The 19727-nt window shown below is 39.2% G+C and overlaps 1 protein-coding gene across 1 annotated transcript in view; it reads left to right on the top strand.

Annotated features, from left to right (window-relative positions):
* Positions 1-19727, top strand: part of LOC123514885 (zinc finger and BTB domain-containing protein 24-like) — a 111904-nt gene that overhangs the window by 33880 nt on the left and 58297 nt on the right. Inside the window, exon 3 of the mRNA XM_045273144.1 lies at positions 4366-4562. Within this exon, the coding sequence (XP_045129079.1) occupies positions 4366-4562 (197 nt within the window). The remainder of the gene's footprint in view (positions 1-4365; positions 4563-19727) is intronic.

Here is a 19727-nt window from a genome sequence, read left to right as displayed (position 1 = left end):
TCAGGTTTCTCTGAGGTTGCTGGGAACACCACCTCTGGAGGTGTCTTATATATGCATTTATGTTCTCAAAACATCATTTCTATTAGCTTTTTACAAACCTTTCCCCAAAAAAGGATTGTTTTGTAAAGCATAAAGTGAAATCTTACATGGAATACCAAAAAATAAAGCAGAGACGAGATGAGCCACAGACGAAGCGGGAGACTTGCGGCGACTCGGCTGCTGCTTCTTTTTGTGACCCTTTTGCTTGCGTGTTACTTTCATCATGACATTTATGTTTTCACTCCTCTATTGCCTGCTATAATGGATATCATATCTTAGTATTCATATACACTCATGCCATAAGGATAACCTTGACTCTGTGGCACTGAGTGACAGTGAATTATTAATGAAATACTGCGGTATTTCATTAGTAATTCACTATCATTCAGTGCCACAGAGTCAAGGTTATCCTCGTGGCATGAGTGTATATGAATACTAAGATATGATATCCATTATAGCAGGCAATAGAGGAGTGAAAACATAAATGTCATGATGAAAGTAACACGCAAGCAAAAGGGTCACAAAAAGAAGCAGCAGCCGAGTCGCCGCAAGTCTCCCGCTTCGTCTGTGGCTCATCTCGTCTCTGCTTTATTTTTTGGTATTCCATGTAAGATTTCACTTTATGCTTTACAAAACAATCCTTTTTTGGGGAAAGGTTTGTAAAAAGCTAATAGAAATGATGTTTTGAGAACATAAATGCATATATAAGACACCTCCAGAGGTGGTGTTCCCAGCAACCTCAGAGCAACCTGAAAGCAACTTTGTCACCATCCCTCCAAGCGTTCATGGATGCCATTTCACTGCAAGAGGTTGCTCTGACAATGTTAAAGAATCTTGGATCCAGCTCCAAAAAAGCTAATAAAAATGTTGTTTTGTGAACATAAATGCAAGAATGTGAGAGAATTTGTATGTAGCTCCTCTAACTTCCAATGACTCATATGACATCATGAAAGTAGTAGTAAACCGGTGGCCCAATATGCTGCCAAATGTATATATAATTTTTTTTTTTTCAACCAATGTGGTATGATGGGGACTAGCCCAGAATGCATCCCCTCCTATTTCCATTATTTCCTATGGGAAAATTACTTCCGCTTAACGAATTTTCGCTCTATGAACAGCTTTGACACCCCCTATCCTGTTCGTTAAGTGGAGTATTACTGTATATATATATATATATATATATATATATATATATATATATATATATATATATATATATTTTTATTTATTTATTTATTCTATTTATTTATGTTTTTTTTTTTTACCAGAATCACTTTCCTTATACTAATCAATATAATATAGATTACTCTGTTTCTGAACCCATAGTTGCGTTTGAGAGAGTGACTCAGCATGCACCCTGCAGCATGTATCCTCTAACAAACACTTTTGTGCACCTCTCATCTGCAATAAACAAACTATTATCTTTACTATAGCAACAGTATCTAACTGACACCAAGATGATATATGCTGATCTTCCTGATGATGTTTATCATGCATCCATAACTTTCCTGGAGGTGAAGTGCTCCTCTGCTGTGATCAGCTTTGATGACAATATGGCAGCCCAAACAGACATCTTGCAGAATCTCATAACTCTCAAGGATTGCCATACCAGCAAAGCATCTTGACATCGTGTTATTCTAAATAATTCATGTAATATGCAAAAAATGACTAGGTTTTTTTTATCTTCATTCTTATCTGCATCTTGCCACCCCATATTCAAAATCCTCTTCACTGACATCAGAATGTAAACAAAGCTGCTAGCATCTGGACAAGACAAACATGTTGGTCTTGTTCTGCTGGTAGCACCTCCACCTGCTAGGCAGCAATATCTACCTGATACCCCTAGTAGGTAACATTGCCACCCACATATTGACACGTGTGAACCCTCCTCAAGTTGAATGATATGGGTTGTGTGATATACAGTGGTGACTCAATTCTCTAATTTCTTCCAAATGGCTGTTAGAGTATCAAAAAGTTTGGCTATCGATACCTATAAATCAGGTAATTTGTTCTAATCTTAGCAAAACCTCAAGGTTATAAAAATTTCAATGTATTTTTTTCATAATTTTGATTTGTGCAGACCATAAGTGAAGGCTGGTGATAGATAACTTAGAAGAAGAGGGGAGAAGGGTGGGTAGGAAGAGGGATGTCAGAGGATCAGTCACCATCCATGAAAATGTCTTGTAACTTTTCTCCTGGTGTGATTTCTGTGAATCCACTAGTGGAGGGCTGTGGCTCACTAACACTTGCACTCTCACCAGATTCCTTGTTTTCACCACTAATAAGTCTCTTTGGTGCCATCGTAAGTTTCTAAATGAAAAACTACCAACAGAACGCAGAAGAATGTTGTTTTTCTCAAGACTGCAGCAGGACTAGGGATACGCACCGACATCTATTATACCAGTATTACCAGTAATACCATATCAGAACAGGATAGTGGTGGCTACAAGAAGGGAGTGGACAGAGCTTAGTATACAACCAAATGTGCAACCGTTTGATTCCTGGGGATTTTCATCACTAATAAGCCTCTGGTGTTATTCTGACAACCGTGCCAGCACAATTGGCGGAGGGAGGGGAGGGAGAGGCCAGGGAGCTTTTGTTTACAACCATGTGTATGGACATTAGACTATCAGGCATTTTTCAAGTATTAAATAGAACTTTTGCGTTTGAGTATTGAAAAGGTTGACTTTTTAGACGTTCAAGTATTGAATCTCCACTGTATGTGATACGTTTAGCTAGGCACTGAGAGAGGAGAGCAGAGAAAGACATTAACACTAGCAGTGTGCAGGTAACAGTGAAATATTGGAAACATTTTTATTATCCCATATAAATGTATACAGTAACTACAGAATAATCATTATTGTTTTAGGGAGCCCATTTAAAGGCAAGCTTTCTGGGAACTGCACAAAGGGATAGTGTGTTGGCTGGGGGAACACCTGGTGACACCTGGTGCCTGCATCATGAAGCTGAACCAGCCACGCAATTGGATTTTCTTGACATCATGTTGTTCTAAGCAATCAGTGTCATTTGAAAAAAAAAAACTAAATATTTTAACTCGTGTTATTTTGAAATTGCATAATCTGAACATGCATAAATCAAGAAATACCTATATTTATATTTTGTCTATCTTTTAAAGGTACTGTCCTATACAGTCTGATATTCTTACATATTTGAATAACATATATGAGGTGTTCAGAATAGTAGTGACGTAAGCGCCAAAATAAAAAAAAAGGACAAAAACGCAGTTAAAGTTTTGCAACATTCAGAAGGCAATCACTTTTTACTGAGATGAGGTAGAAAGCTCTATTTTTTGCAAAATGAAGCTCTATGACAGGGCTTCACAACTATTGTAAGCAAAATGTAATTACATTCTGAAGTTACTCATTAACTGCGGTTTTCCAGGGGTGGCACCTGTATTTTTGGAACGAAAAATTAATGATAATACTTATATTAATAATAAACAACCTCCATCCTGAAAAATAATAAAAAAAATAAAAGTTACTGTATAAAGCTCTTGTTGTGTGTGTTTGGTGTGAGGATGTGTGTGTGTGTGTGTGTGTGTGTGTGTGCGTGTGCGTACGTGAGGGGAGCGACAATGGTGAGCTCTCATTGGCTGTTGTCAGTCACGTCACTGCATCCCTGTCTCCCTGTTGGTCACTGAGCGACCCAGGTGGAGATATGTTTGTGTAAAATTCACTGTGCAGTCATTTTAATGTGATGCCGATACAGTCGATTAATGCCTTCACTGCTAGTGGAATTTCACCGTTATTGCCATAATACTTCTGACGGCACAGATGCGAGCCAAACACAATAGGAAGAAGATAGTGCTATACTACAGCTTGCTGAGACAGGCCAGGGTGAAAATGCAGGCCTCCCATTGCCTGCCCAAGTACATAGGTCATTATTGAGTGAGCGCGAGAGGTTTTTTTTTTTGTTGACAGCCGCACGGCTGTGCATACCCCTCCAAAGAATAGCAATTTCAACCATGTTGCGGGCCAAATTTTGACTTGGACATTGCAGATTTAGAAAGGTGAAGGCGAGACAAAGAAAATGCTATACAAACCTCAAAATCGGCCGGGGTGGCGCTTACGTCACTACTATTCTGAACACCTCATATATTCTTGCCATTTCAATGAAGGAAGATTTTCTTTACATATTTTAAAGTTTCTTACAGAGCATCAAAAGCATTATTAGGAATCCACATACTGTGATATAAGATATTTCATTGTGTCATATTCTTAGGAGTTTGAAATCATTATAGTTAAATGAGTGATTTTGATATGGATGAATAATTATGAGGCATGATCTTTATGTTCATATTCTCAGAATGTTCATGAGAAGCAGCAGCAACAGAAGGAGCAGCAACTAAAAGAGGATCGTTATAAGTGTTGTAAGTGCCCAAGGGAATATCGCAGTAAGACCTTCCTGGAAAAACACCTTGCCCTTGTCCATCTTGCTCCGAAGCAGCCTCGTGTATATTCATGTGCCACGTGTAGTGCATCCTTCAACTCAAGAAGCCGCAGGTATGTGTTTGAAATGAAAATAGCTTGGTGGTTACAATTTCTTTTGTACTTTGTATAAGGTTTGCTAATTACCTATTCTAATCTGCTTGTAAGAATCAATATTAATGATAAATTCTCTGCTGCTTGCCCTGTGAATATTTTATATGATGAATTTTATTTTCAGTTAAGATCATCTTTACTTAGGTATTTTTTGTTCTGTGGTAAAAATGAGAGCATCTATATGTTAAATTGCAAAGCATCCTCATGTGCTGCTGAAAATAATTGAAATTATGCTGCAAGCCTCTACTTCATTATACAGTGGAGACTTAATACTCAAACTTAATTAATTCCAAATGGCCATTCGAGTCTTAAAAAGTTCCAGCCATTGCCAAACCTAAGTTTAGAAAAAAAACGGTTTAATTTTGCAGTTGCCGCTAGCATTGGTGCACAGAAGCAGGGTTAGCCTGTCTTTCAAGTGATTGTGTTCTTGCAAACACTTCTCTTCCTTTGTTATATAGATCATGGTTGGTAATTTTTTTTTTTCCAAAACAGGCCAGTTTCATCACAACTAGCCCTTAAGACTCAGCCTTGCATCCAATCGGGTCTAGCGGTCTTGGCTAGAGCAATAGAAAACAGGCCCCTTGTATTCTCTCTCTCTCTCTCTCTCTCTCTCTCTCTCTCTCTCTCTCTCTCTCTTTTTTTTTTTTTTTTTTTATTTAAACATAATTTATACAGAAGAACATGTACCCAAAGGCGCACTGTCGTGTGCTACCTATTCTAAGGGTACTACAATCTATTTCTCTACAATATTTACAAAACTTAAAAATAGAAAATATACAAGATGGTCAGCATGTAAATGGAGCACTGTTCTTTTCACTTCACTAGCACTATTTACGCACTGCACTACACTGAGTGTCACGTCACAAAGAGTGTCAGAGGAGTTGGCAGTGTCTCTCTCTCTCTCTCTCTCTCTCTCTCTCTCTCTCTCTCTCTCTCTCTCTCTCTCTCTCTCTCTCTCTCAATCAATCAATCAATCAATCAAAATGTCTGCAAAGTGATCTGATTTGTATATTTTTTTGCAAAAACATATAGAAAATACATACAATAGGAGTTGCTGGTAGAATGTCCTCCCCCCTCGGTGGTTGAACCTCCTACATCCATATCAAAGCCCAGAACATCACTATCTTTACTCTCTATTATTGTAGAAACTGTTAATTCCAAAGCCCTTCTGATACCCCTCTCATTCAAAAGTTGTCTCCCTGCAACATGGTGAGAGACCCGTGGTGTAGAAGTAAGGTGCGCGGGAGAGGTGACGGAATCGTACACCATGAAATCACTGTTCCTTCCACCATCCATCGTGGGAGTTGGTGACACGGTGAGGTATAGCATATATTTACTCCAGACTGGGGGACTCTCTGTGCCTCAGAACAGAATGAACTCCAGTTCTTTTCTTGAAATTCACAAACCACCTTTTACTTGCTTTAAAATCATAATTGGAGTCAGATGTAGTATCAGAAATAAGATCACGATCCAACAGCCTAGCCTTCACACAAATTATGCCCTGTGACAAAGAACCACCAACCATCTACCTTTGGTTTATTCAATCAACAATTTTTCCATTTCTTCCACTGCCGCAGGTCGCTTAAATTGCCATTTCACACCAATTGCCACATCAGCTATTTTAATGAATTGTCTTCTTCAGTATTGTGGCTACTGTAGATTTAGCCATGCAGTACTCAGCTGCAAGATCGGTTATTCTTCCTCTTTTTCGTATTTATCAGTAATCTCCTTTTTTCTTTCAATGGTTGTCACTACATTCTTTCTTGTAGGCTTATGCTCACCATTAACAAGCCTCTTCGGTGCCAATGTAAGCTTCTAAATGAAAAAAAAAAAACTGCGGAGAGAAAGCGCAGGACAATGTTATTTTTACGACAGCGAAGGATAAACTGGCTGCGGTGGACCGGTGGGGCACGTGAGGCGGTAGGAAGGGAGAGACCCTTTGTTTACAGCCACGTAGATGGACGTTTGACTAATGGCTATTTTTTTTAGTATTAAGTCAAACTTGTGCATTCGACTATTGAAAAGTTTGACTATTTAGACGTTCGAGTATTGAGTCTCCACTGTACCTCTATCCTTTTGCGGAGATCTCCGTTCGTGGAGATTTCATTGTTCACCATCAGCTTTGGCTTTCCTCTTCCTTCACTGACAATCCTGGTGAACTAACCTTCAACTTTGCTATCCTCCAAGACTAGAGCAACTGGTACAACACCCTACTTATATTCCTGATTGCCTTGGAGACACACCCAACATTCTTGATTTCTTCCTTGCCTCTAATCTTTCTGCTTATGCTGTTACCATATCATTTTCATTGGGCTCCTCTGATCACAATCTCATTTCTGTACCTTGTCCTTCTTCTCCAATCCCTCCCCAGGATTCCCCAAAGTGGAGGTGCCTCTGGCATCTTGCCTCTGCCAATGAGGGGACTTGAGGAGGTATTATGCTGATTTTCACTGGAAAGATTACTGTTTCTGTTTTAGAGACCCATCTCTTTGTCCTGAACGCATAACAAAGGTGTTAGTGTCTGGCATGGAGGCGTACATTCCACATTCTTTCTCTCAACCTAAACCTTCTAAACCTTGGTTTAACATAGCTTGTTCTCATGCTATACATGATAAAGAAGTTGCCCACAAGAGGTACTTGAATCTCATGCACTTCATATTTCTGCTTGGAATCATGCCAAGTCTGTTCTTCAACTTGCCAAACACTCCTTCATAAATGGAAAATGTTAAAATCTTTCAAACTCAAACTCCAGTCAAGACTTCTGGTATCTGTCAAAAATATCTCCAATAATTTCACTTCTTCATCTTTCCCTCCTTTATTTCATCCTGATGGCACCACTGTCATCCCTTATGTCTCTAAAGCTGAACTGTTCTCTCAAACCTTTGCTAACAACTCCACCTTGGATGATTCTGGGCGTGTCCATCACTCTCTTCCTCCCTCTGACTATTTCATGTCTTCAATCAAAATGCTTCGTAATGATGTTTTCCATGCCCTTGCTGACCTAAACCCTCGGAAGGCTTATGGACCTGATGGGGTCCCTCCTATTGTTCTCAAAAACTGTGCTTCTATGGTTGCATCTTGCCTGGCCAAACTATTTTAACTATGCCTATCAAATTCTACCTTTCCTTTTTGCTGGGAGTTTTTCTATATCAAGCCTGTTCCTAAAGAGGGTGACCGTTCTAATCCCTCAAATTGCCATTCTATAGCTTTGATCTATTGCTTGTGTAATGTTTTTTAATCTATCCTCAATAGGAAGATTCTTGAATATATGTCTCCTCACAATCTTCTACATGATTGGCAGTATGGTTTCCATCAAGGTCACTCTACTAGTGATCTTTTGGCTTTCCTTACTGAGTCTTGGTCATCCTCTTTTAGAGATTTCACTGAAACTTCTGCTATCATGATGGAAATATCAAAAGCTTTTGATGGAGTCTGGCACAAAGCTTTGATTTCCAAACTGCCATCCTACAGTTTTTATTCTTTTCTCTGCAACTTTATCTTAAATTTCCTTTCTGACTATTTTATCGCTGCTGTGGTAGACGGCCACTGTTATTCTCCTAAATCTATTAATAGTGGTGTTCCTCAGGGTTCTGTCCCGTCACCCACTCTCTTTCTATTATTCATTAATGATCTTAACCAAACTTTTTGCCCTATTAACTCATACGCTGATGATACCACCCTACATCTTTCCATGTACTTTCAGAGACGACCAATCTTTCAGGAAGTCAACAGATCATGCTGGGACACCATAGAATGCTTCACTTCTAATCTTTCTAAGATTTCCATTTGGGACAAAGAAAATTTTGTAGTTTTCAATGCCTCAAAAACTCAACTACTCCATCTATCAACTTGAGACGGCCTTGCAGACAACTATCCCCTCTTCCTCAATGACACTCAACTGTCTCCCTCTTCCACACTGAATATCCTCAGTCTGTCCTTTACTCATAATCTTAACTGGAAACTTCACATCTCATCTCTTGCTAAAACAGCTTCTATGAAGTTAGGTGTACTGCAGCTTCTCCACCAGTTTTTCTTGTCCCTGTAGCTGCTAACTCTGTACAAGCGTCTTATCTGCCCCTGTATGGAATACTCTTTTTCATGTTTGGGGTAAGGGTTCCACTCACACTGTTTTATTAGATAGGGTGGAATCAGAAACTTTTCATCTCATCAACTCCCCTCCTCTGACTGACTGTCTTCAGCCTCTTTCTCACCACCGAAATGTTACATCTCTTTGTATCTTTTATCGCTATTTTCATTCTAACTGTTCTACTGATCTTGCTAACTCCATGCCTCCCCTCCTTCTTCGGCCTCACTGCAAAAGGCTTTCTTCTTCCTCTCATCCCTATTCTGTCTTACTCTCTAATGCAAGAGTTAACCAGTACTATCAGTCATTCATACCTTTCACTGGTAAACTATATTACATATATATATATATATATATATATATATATATATATATATATATATATATATATATATATATATATATATATATATATATATATATATATATATATATATATATATATATATATATATATATATATATATATATATATATATATATATATATATATATATATATATATATATATATATATATATATATATATATATATATATATATATATATATATATATATATATATATATATATATATATATATATATATATATATATATATATATATATATATATATATATATATATATATATATATATATATATATATATATATATATATATATATATATATATATATATACATATATATACATACACAGTGGAGACTCAATACTCGAACGTCTAAATAGTCAAACTTTTCAATAGTAGAATGCAATAGTTTGACTTAATACTCAAAAAAATACCTATTAGTCGAACGTCCATCCACAAGGGTCTCTCCCTTCCCGCCGCTCCACACGCCCCACCAGTCCACCGCAGCCAGTCTATCCTTCACTGTTGTAAGAATACATTGTCCTGCGCTTCCTCTCTGCAGTTTTTTTGCATTTACAAGCGTACAATGCCGCCGAAGAGGCTTGTTAGTGGTGAGAATAAGCCTACAAGAAAGAATGTAGTGACAACCATCGAAAGGAAAAAGGAGATTATTGATAAATGCAAGAAAGGAGGAAGAATAACCGATCTTGCAGCTGAGTACTGTATGGGTAAATCTACAGTAGCCACAAAACTGAAGAAGTCAGAGCTCATTAAAATAGTTGATGTGACCATTGCTGTGAAAAGGCAATTTAAGCGACCTGCGGCAGTGGAAGAAATAGAAAAATTGTTGATTGGATAAACCAAAGGTAGATGGCTGGTGATTCTTTGTCAGAGGGAATAATTTATGCAAAGGCTAGGCTGTTGGATCGTGATCTTATTTCTGATACTACATCTGACTCCAATAATGATTTTAAAGAAAGTAAAAGGTGGTTTGTGAATTTCAAGAAAAGAACTGGAATTCATTCTGTTGTGAGGCACGGCGAGCCAACAAGTCATGAGTAAACATGTGCTATACGTCACTGTGTCACCAATTCCCACGATGGATGGTGGGAGTGACAGTGATTTCACTGTGTCCGATTCCGCCACCTCTCCCATGCCTTACTTCTACACCACGGGTCTCTCACCATGTTGCAGGGAGACAACTTTTGAATGAGAGGGGTATCAGAAGGGCTTTGGAATTAACAGTTTCTACAATAATAGAAAGCAAAGATAGTGATGTTCTGGGCTCTGATACTGATAAACGGAGGTTCAACCACCGAGGAGGAGGACATTCCACCACCACCACCAGCAACTTCTATTGTATGTATTTTATATATGTTATTGCAAAAAATATACAAATTAGATCATTCTGCGAACATTTTGAGAGAGAGAGAGAGAGAGAGAGAGAGAGAGAGAGAGAGAGAGAGAGAGAGAGAGAAGATATAAGGGGCCCGTTTTCTATTGCTCTAGCCAATGCTGCTGGACCCAATCGGACGCAAGGCCATGTACATTGATGGTACCACCTCATTTAACCTGTGATATTTTGGTAACCATAGCATCTAGAGACTTCTGGTTTTTTGTATTGCAAAGAGGAAGAGTTGCTTGTGGGCAGAACACCATTTGTTCTCACTCATTTATTGAATTTCCAAGTGTAATCAGTATGTGAATATAGGCTATTTTGTGTGTTTCTCGTCAAACCTCCCAAGTTAGCCCAACATCCCGAAGTTTTAGGGGTTAATTGTGATGAAACTGGCCTGTTTTGGAAAAATAAACTACCAAACAAAGGAAGAGAAATGTTTGCCAGGACACAAGCCCATGAAAGAAAGGCTAACCCTTCTTCTATGCGCCAATGCTAGTGGCAACTGCAAAATTAAACCGCTGCCTTTTTCTAAACTTAGGTTTCGCAATGGCTGGAACGAATTACCTGATTTATAGGTATCAATAGTCGAACGTTTTAATACTTGAACGGTCATTCGGAACGAATTAAGTTCGAGTATTGAGTCTCCACTGTATATATATATATATATATATATATATATATATATATATATATATATATATATATATATATATATATATAAATATATATACGTATATACTTCATTAAGCAAAACTATTATAACAAGTTCAACCCTAGACTTGAACTTCCATTGAGAGTAATCAAAGCGAGAGTGCAGTAAAAGGTTTAATGAAAGTAAAAATTATGAAGTTAAACATTTAAGCAGTTTAATTTAAGTCATTATAATGTACACTAATGTATGTATGTACGTAACTTTATAATGTTGATGATCTTAAATTTTTGAAGGGAGGGAGAGTGAAACGGCAACCTGTGGAATGTAAACAAAGGGCGCATCACTGTACCGCATACAAAACTTATGTACCACATTTCCACAAGGCTATCCATTTTTTCCATTGTAGAGTCACGAGTTCAGGTGGTTCTTTTAGATTGCAAGAAAGATACGGTCTCACCAGCCTTCTTAATAGAGTCTGCTGACTTGAAAATAGTATACAGTAAATGGAGGCAAGATGGTGACGAGCAATGCTATAATTTTCTCGCCTCTTTCGTGTCTGTGAATAATATCCAGCTTCACTTTGAGAGTAAGAGACTTCCTGGTCTTCTTAGGAACGCTAGGCCACATTGCAGGGCGTTTTGGTGGTAAGTTGAGCGAGGGAAGACGAGCTGTTGCTGATGCTGTTATTGTTTTGAACAGGGGAGTGAGTGGTGCACGTGTTGATCTTGATCTTGATCTGATCTTGATGCTATAGGTGGCTCGGGATCGCTTGAGAGCCAGGCCTTTGGATCGGCTGCTCCTGTAGAGGAAAAAAAAAAAAAAAAAAAAGTAGCATTCTCTTCGTTAACGATTCCTACACCTCGCTCTCCACATTCTTTCCAGATACTTCTTAACAGTCTCCATCATCCTCTCACTCGTCTCACTACACAGTCCCAGCAGCAACATCATCCTTTCCCTTCCTGTTTTCTCCACTCTTTCATTCCTATTATGCCCTAATTCACTGAAGATCACTTGCATCATCTCATGTCTGTCTCTCTCATACTTTTCACACCAGCATGACATGCTCCACCGTCTCGTCCTCCCCCATGTCACACATCTGGCACACCTTGCTGCGGGACTCAGACCACCTGTAGTTCCTTGCATTTACATCCATACATTGTAACATAACATAACATAACATAAATAATAGGATAACAAAGGGCCACCAGGGCCCATTTAGGTTATCCTGTATCAGTCGCACAGCGACCTCGTCATCAGTACTTAAAGATACACTTACAAGTACACAATACATTATATACTAATTTTAAATATTTGGCCCATTAACAGGGCTAAGTCCTGCAGCGAATTCCTCTACAATCTGTGATCCACATACATGGGGATCATGTCTTGTTTAACTATAGTAAATTTCTTATAAAAACTATCATGCAGCGCTATACATAATTATAAATCTAATAAATTTAAGTGCTTATCTAATCTGTTTTTAAACATTGTCAAACTAGTGCTATTTACAACCCTCTCTGGCAATGCATTCCAGAAGTCTACCACCCTGTGACTAAAGAAATATTTTCTATCTAACCTGCAGCCTTGCTTTCTAATCTTCCTGCCATGATTTCTAGTCCTACTTCCCTCCTCTAAGGTAAAGAAAGATCTCACATCTATGTAGTTTGTATCTGAGAACATTTTAGATAACTCTATGATATCCCTTCTTATACATCTCTCAAATGAAAACATGTTTAATTCCTTTAATCTATCTCTATACTCCAGGCACTTTAGTGCTGGTATCATCCTAGTTGCTCTTTTCTGAACTGCTTCTAACATGTTGATATCCTGCCTATAATGGGGTGACCAGGCCTGTATGCAATACTCTAAATGGGGCCTAACATAGGAATTATATAAGCTACGCACCACTTCCTTACTTTTATAACTAACATTTCTATTTATAAAACCCAGGATCCTATTTGCCCTATTTCTTGCTTCTAAACATTGCTTTGAAAATTTCATAGTCCTGTCTATCACTACTAAATTCTTTCCCTCCTTTACTGCCTCTAGCCAACATCCCTCCATCTCATAGCTAAAGTTTGTGTTGTCTTTACCTAAATGCATAACCTGACACTTTTTAGAATTAAACTCCATCTGCCACCTGTCTGCCCATGCTATCAGCCTGTCCAGGTCTCGTTGTATTCTGTAATTGTCCTTTTCACCCTGTACTGCACATGCTATCTTAGTATCATCTGCAAACTTTGATACTTTGCTACTAATTCCTATATCTAAATCGTTAATGTACACCAAGAAAAGAAGAGGTCCTAGCACTGATCCTTGGGGTACCCCACTAACCACTTCCTTCCACTCAGACATTGCCCCATTTAATACTACTCTCTGTTTCCTATCAGAAAGCCATTCACTAATCCAATCAACTAACCTACCCCTATCCCATGTAGTCTCAATTTGTACACTAGCCTCCTATGCGGTACCTTATCAAACGCCTTGCTAAAATCTAGATATATAACATCTATGCTATTTCCGTCATCTAACTCCTTAGTAATATATTCTAAGATATTGAGCAAATTTGTAAGACAGGACCTCCCTGATCTAAAGCCATGTTGGGTATCTCTAATTAATCTATTCTCATTTAAATGCTCCCAAATACTACCCTTAATGATTTTCTCTAGTATCTTACATACTATACTAGTTAAACTGATCGGTCTATAATTATTCGTATCATCCTTCCTACCTTTTTTAAATATTGGTTTAACATTAGCTAACTTCCAGTCCTGAGGTATCTCAGCAAATATAAGTGATCTTTCAAAGATTAACATAAGTGCTTCAGAAATACTGTCTACACCATCCATAAGTACTCTGGCATGTAGCTCATCAGGACCACTAGCTTTCCTATCGTCTAGTTCAAGAATAAATTTCCTAATAATTCCTGGTTTAATATCAGTATTTTCTAAAGCTCTTAAACTATTCGTCGCACTTTTTGTAACAGGATTTCCTATTCTTTCCCTAGTAAATACTGAAGAAAATTGTTCATTCAATAATTCTACTATGTCTTCCTTTTGATCCACTACTACACCATCTTTTCTGAGTGGTCCACTCCTATCCTTATTTCTTTTATCACTGAGCTTGTAATAACTATATAATTTTTTTGGGATCTTTACTCCCAGCTCTAGCTAGTTTTATCTCTGCCTGCATTTTACTTTTTTTTTATAACCTTACTCAAATCATCCCTGACCTGTCTGTACCTAATCAAATCTACATCTTCCCCACTTTTCTGCAACTCTCTATATGCCCTCTTCTCTCTGATCTGTCTACCTATCTCATGAGTCCACCATAATGGCTTCCTGTTTCTCTGCCTTATATCTTTGTAAGGGATACACTGCATCACTATACCCTTTACTACAACCTTAAAAATATCCCACATCTCGTGTGCAGTTTTATTTCCAAAACTATCTTCCCAGTTTACCTCTCCTAATAACTGACATAACCTACCATAATTGCCTTTCTGATAGTTTGGGACTCTAGTCTTATTCACTATATTATCCCTACTTGAATTAATGATAAATCTAATTATATGATGGTCACTGTTTGCTAAAATCTCTCCTACCTCAACTTCCTTTAACCCCTTCGCGCCGGATGTTAAAAAAGCCCGCCTGTATGATATAATGGTAGTCTACCAGATGAAACTCTTCCAAGCTTGTCATACTTGTCGTCTTTGTGTATTATGCTGTTATTTTTTAGTCACTATATCGCCTTCAAAGAGGAAAGTGGGCGCTTCTCTCCTCGGAGAAAGAGAGAGAGAGAGAGAGAGAGAGAGAGAGAGAGAGAGAGAGAGAGAGAGAGAGAGTGTGACATTTGCTAATATTTTAGACACAAGCGGGACATAAGTACCTTATCTTCGAGAGGAAGAAAGGAGGAGGGAAACAGAGGGAAAAGAAGAGAGAGAGAGAGAGAGAGAGAGAGAGAGAGAGAGAGAGAGAGAGAGATTAGAAAATTTGTTGTTTTTGTATTTGTGTGTGTGTGTGTGTGTGTGTGTGTGTGTGTGTGTGTGAGTGTGTGTATTTACCTAGTTGTAGTTTTACAGGGCCTGGGCTTTATGCTCGTGTGGCCCCGTCTCCATATCTACACTTATCCAAACTTACTTTAAAAGTGTGCACACTCGTTGCAGACACTACTTCTGTGTGTGTGTGTGTGTGTGTGTTTTCATGGATGTTACAAGGCGGGACGCATGTAACTTATCTTCGAGAGGAGAATGGAGGAAGGAAGATAAGGAAAGAGATAGGAGGAGGAGAGAGATGGGAGAGAGAGAGAGAGAGAGAGAGAGAGAGAGAGAGAGAGAGAGAGAGAGAGAGAGAGAGAGAGAGAGATGGGAACAGTCTATGCCATTGGGTAATTTTAGACACAAGGCGGGATGCATGTAGCTTATCTTTAGTGATTGGTGGAGACAAGGATGGTGGGAAGAGCACTAGGATTTCAAAGACAGCATACGGCGTGTGTAGTTAGTATCCAACACACTATACGGGACAACTGAACTGAAGAAAGCTCAGAAAAGAAATATGACGCCTACGTAGGCGTCACCATATTTGCTACTGGCGCTTCATGATGCCTACATAGGCGTCACCGTATTGAAGGGGTTAAACAATGCTCAATATTTTTTTTTTTTTTTTTTTTTTACGTAGGGAAGAGGACCAGCCAAGGGCAATAAAAAGAAAGTTAGAAAAATACCCACTTGAGCGCTGGCTCTCCAAAGACTTCAAAAAATGCCAAAACCGTCAGCCAGAATTAGGGGAGCAAATGCCTTGATACCTCCCTCTTAAAAGAAGACAAGTTGTAGGAATTCGGAAATACAGATGCAAGGAGGGAGTTCCAGAGTTTACCAGTGAAATGGATGAATGATTGAGCGTACTGGTTAACTCTTACATTAGAGAGTTGGACAGAATAGGGATGAGAGGAAGAAGAAAGCCTTGTGCAGCGTGGCTGCAGGAGGAGGGGAGGCATGGAGTTAGCAAGATCAGTAGAACAGTTACCATGAAAATAGCGATAAAATATAGAAAGGGATGCAACATTTCGGCAGTGAGAAAGAGACTAAAGACAGTTAGTCAGAGGAGGGGAGTTGATGAGACAAAGAGCTTTCAATTCCACCCTATCAAGCAAAGCTGTGTGACTGGAACCCCCCCAAACATATGAAGAGTACTCCATACAGGGACGGATAAGGCCCTTATACAGAGTAAGCAGTTGGAGGGGCGAGAAAAACTGTCAGAGATGCCTCAGAACACCTAACTTCATAGAAGCTGTTTTAGCAAGAGATGAGATGTGAAGTTTCCAGTTAAGATTAACAGCAAAGGACAGACCGAGGATACTCATTGTGGAATAGGGAGACAGTTGAGTGTCATTGAAGAAGAGGGGATAGTTGTCTGGAAGGTTGTGTCGAGTTGAGTTGATAGATGGAGGAATTGAGTTTTTGAGGCATTGAAAACTACTAGATTTTCTCTGCCCCAATCGGAAATCTTAGAAAGATCAGAAGTCAGGCATTCTGTGGCGTCCCCACGTGATCTGTTGATTTCCTGAAGGGTTGGACGTCTCTGAAAGAACGTGGAAAGATGTATGGTGGTATCATCAGCGTAGGAGTGGATAGGGCAAGAAGTTTGGTTAAGAAGGTCATTAATGAATAATAGAAAGAGAGTGGGTGACAGGACAGAACCCTGAGGAACACCACTATTAATAGGTTTAGGAGAAGAACAGTAGCCGTCTACCACAGCAGCAATAGAGCGGTCGGAAAGGAAACTTGAGATAAAGTTGCAGAGAGAAGGATAGAAGCCGTAGGAGGGCAGTTTTGAAATCAAAGCTTTATGCCAGACTCTATCAAAAGCTTTTGATATGTCTAACGCAACAGCAAAAGTTTCACCAAAATCTCTAAAAGAGGATGACCAAGACTCAGTAAGGAAAGCCAGAAGATCACCAGTAGAGCGACCTTGACAGAAGCCATACTGGCGATCAGACAGAAGATTGTGAAGTGACAGATGTTTGAGAATCTTCCTATTCAGGATAGATTAAAAAACTTTAAACAAGGAAGAGATTAAAGCTATAGGTCGGTAGTTTGAGGGATTAGAACAGTCACCCTTTTTAGGAACTGGCTGAATGTAGGCGAACTTCCAGCAGGAAGGAAAGGTACAAGTCAATAGACAAAGTTGGAAGAGTTTGGCCAGGCAAGGTGCAAGCACAGAAGCACAGTTTTGAGAACAATAGGAGGGACCCCATCAGGTCCATAAGCCTTCCGAGGGTTTAGGCCAGCAAGGGCATGGAAAACATCATTACAAAGAATTTTGATTGTAGACATGAAATAGTCAGAGGGAGGAGGAGAGGGAGGGACAAGCCCAGAATTGTCCGAGGTGGAGTTGTGAGCAAAAGTTTGAGAAAAGAGTTCAGCTTTAGAGATAGAAGAGATGACAGTGGTGCCATCAGGATGAAATAAAGGAGGGAAAGATGAAGAAGTGAAGTTATTTGAGATGTTTTTGGCTAGATGCCAGAAGTCACGAGGAGAGTTTGAGTTTGAAAGATTTTGACATTTCCTATTTATGAAAGAGTGTTTGGCAAGTTGAAGAACAGTCTTGGCATGATTCAGGGCAGAGATATAAAGTGCATGAGATTCAGGAGATGGAAGGCTGAAGTACCTTTTGTGGGCAACCTCTCTATCATGTATAGCACGAGAACAGGCTGAGTTAAACCAAGGTTTAGAAGGTTTAGGTTGAGAAAAGAATGAGGAATGTACGCCTCCATGCCAAATACTAACACTTCTGTTATGCGTTCAGCACAAAGAGATGGATCTCTGACACGGAATCAATAATCATTCCAGGGAAAATCAGCATAATACCTCCTCAGACCCCCCCAACTGGCAGAGGCAAAACGCCAGAGGCACCTTCACTTTGGGGCATCTTGCGGAGTGATTGGAAAAATAGGACAAAATACAGAAATGAGATTGTGATCGGAAGAGCCTAATGGAGATGAAGGGGTGACAGCATAAGCAGAAGTGTTAGAGGTGAGGATGAGATCAAGAATGTTGAGCGTGTCTCCAAGACGGTCAGGAATACGAGTAGGGTGTTGCCCCAGGTGCTGTAGGTCATGGAAGATAGCAAAGTTGAAGGCTAGTTCACCAGGGTGGTCAGTGAAGGGAGAGGAAAGCCAAAGCTGGTGGTGAACATTGAAATCTCCAAGAATGGAAGTCTCAGCGAAAGGGTAGAGGGACAGAATGTGCTCCACTTTAGAAGTTAAGTAGTCAAAGAAATTACTATAGTCAGAAGAGTTAGGGGAGAGATAAACAGCACAGATGAATTTAGTTTGAGAGTGACTGTTAAGTCGTAGCCAGATGGTGGAAAATTCGGAAGACTCAAGAGCTTGGGCACGAGAGCAAGTTAAGTTGTTGAGTACATAGACGCAACATCCAGCTTTGGAACGAAAATGAGAATAGAGAAAATAGGAGGGAACAGAGAAGGGGCTACTGTCAGTTGCCTCAGATAGCTTTGTTTCGGTGAGGAAAAGAAGATGAGGTTTAGTAGAGGAGAGGTGGTGTTCCACAGATTGAAAATTAGATCTAAAACCACAAATGTTGCAGAAGTTAATGTAGAAAAAGTTGAAGGAGGTGTCAAGGCATTTGTGGTCTTCAACAGGTGAGGTGTCCGACCTGGGGACATTTTTGGTCCGCTCCCCAGAGGGGGACTCCAGGCGTTGTTTATTTTGGGTCCCATTTTTCTTTTAAATTTTGATTTGGAGTGAAGGGTGTATGTATGGTAAGTGCATGTAGTTTTATGTGAAGAAGGAGAGCTATCTTTAGAGGGTAGGCTGTGACTACCCCCTTGAGTTGTGAGACACAAAGGGAAACATTCAACGAGATCACAACTAGCTTTAATGGAAGGTTCACAGCACCTCCTGAACTAGTGCTATTAGATCTCACTGGGAGTAAGTTATTGTTTTGGTAGGTGTCTACTACTATGTCTAAAACCTTCCTCCCCCTAGTAGGTTATCTACCATCTGCACTAAATAGTTATCCTGAAAACTTTACATAAACTTATTTTCACTAGAATCTCCTACCATCCTCTCCCAGTTTACTGACTTAAGATTAAAATCACCTAAGATAATGGTCTGACTAGTACACCCCCTATTTATCTCATCTACCATAAGGTTGTCTACATCTGCTGACTGGTTAGGTGGTCTATAAAAAGCTCCTACTCTAATAACCTTACTTTTGTTTACTCTAACATCCAGCCATAAGGACTCTACTCTGTTATCTACCTTAATACCATTAACCTGACTGGAAATGAAGGATTTTTTTTACATAAATAACTAATCCTCCACCTACCCTACCAATTCTCTGGTTTAAATACATAATGTATCCATCTACTTCATATTCTTTCCTATTTTCCCTAAACTTTTCCTCATTTTCCCATGCCTCTGTGACACATACAACATCTAAGTCCTCCTCAGCTATATAACTCGTCCTTCTTGTTCCTAAGACTCCTGGCATTTACATAAAAACATTTAAGTCCTGCTACCTTCCTAGATGCTGTCTCCTTATTTGGAATCCTAATCTTATTCTCTCCTATTTGCACCTGGAAATCTTTCCTAATCTTTTCACTATCTTTGTTTATC

This window comes from Portunus trituberculatus, chromosome 38 (assembly GCF_017591435.1).
Source record: "Portunus trituberculatus isolate SZX2019 chromosome 38, ASM1759143v1, whole genome shotgun sequence".
In the NCBI taxonomy this organism is placed as follows: Eukaryota; Metazoa; Arthropoda; class Malacostraca; order Decapoda; family Portunidae; genus Portunus; species Portunus trituberculatus.
The sequence above is the reverse complement of the archived record's forward strand: the minus strand, read 5'-3'. Positions and strand labels throughout refer to the sequence as shown.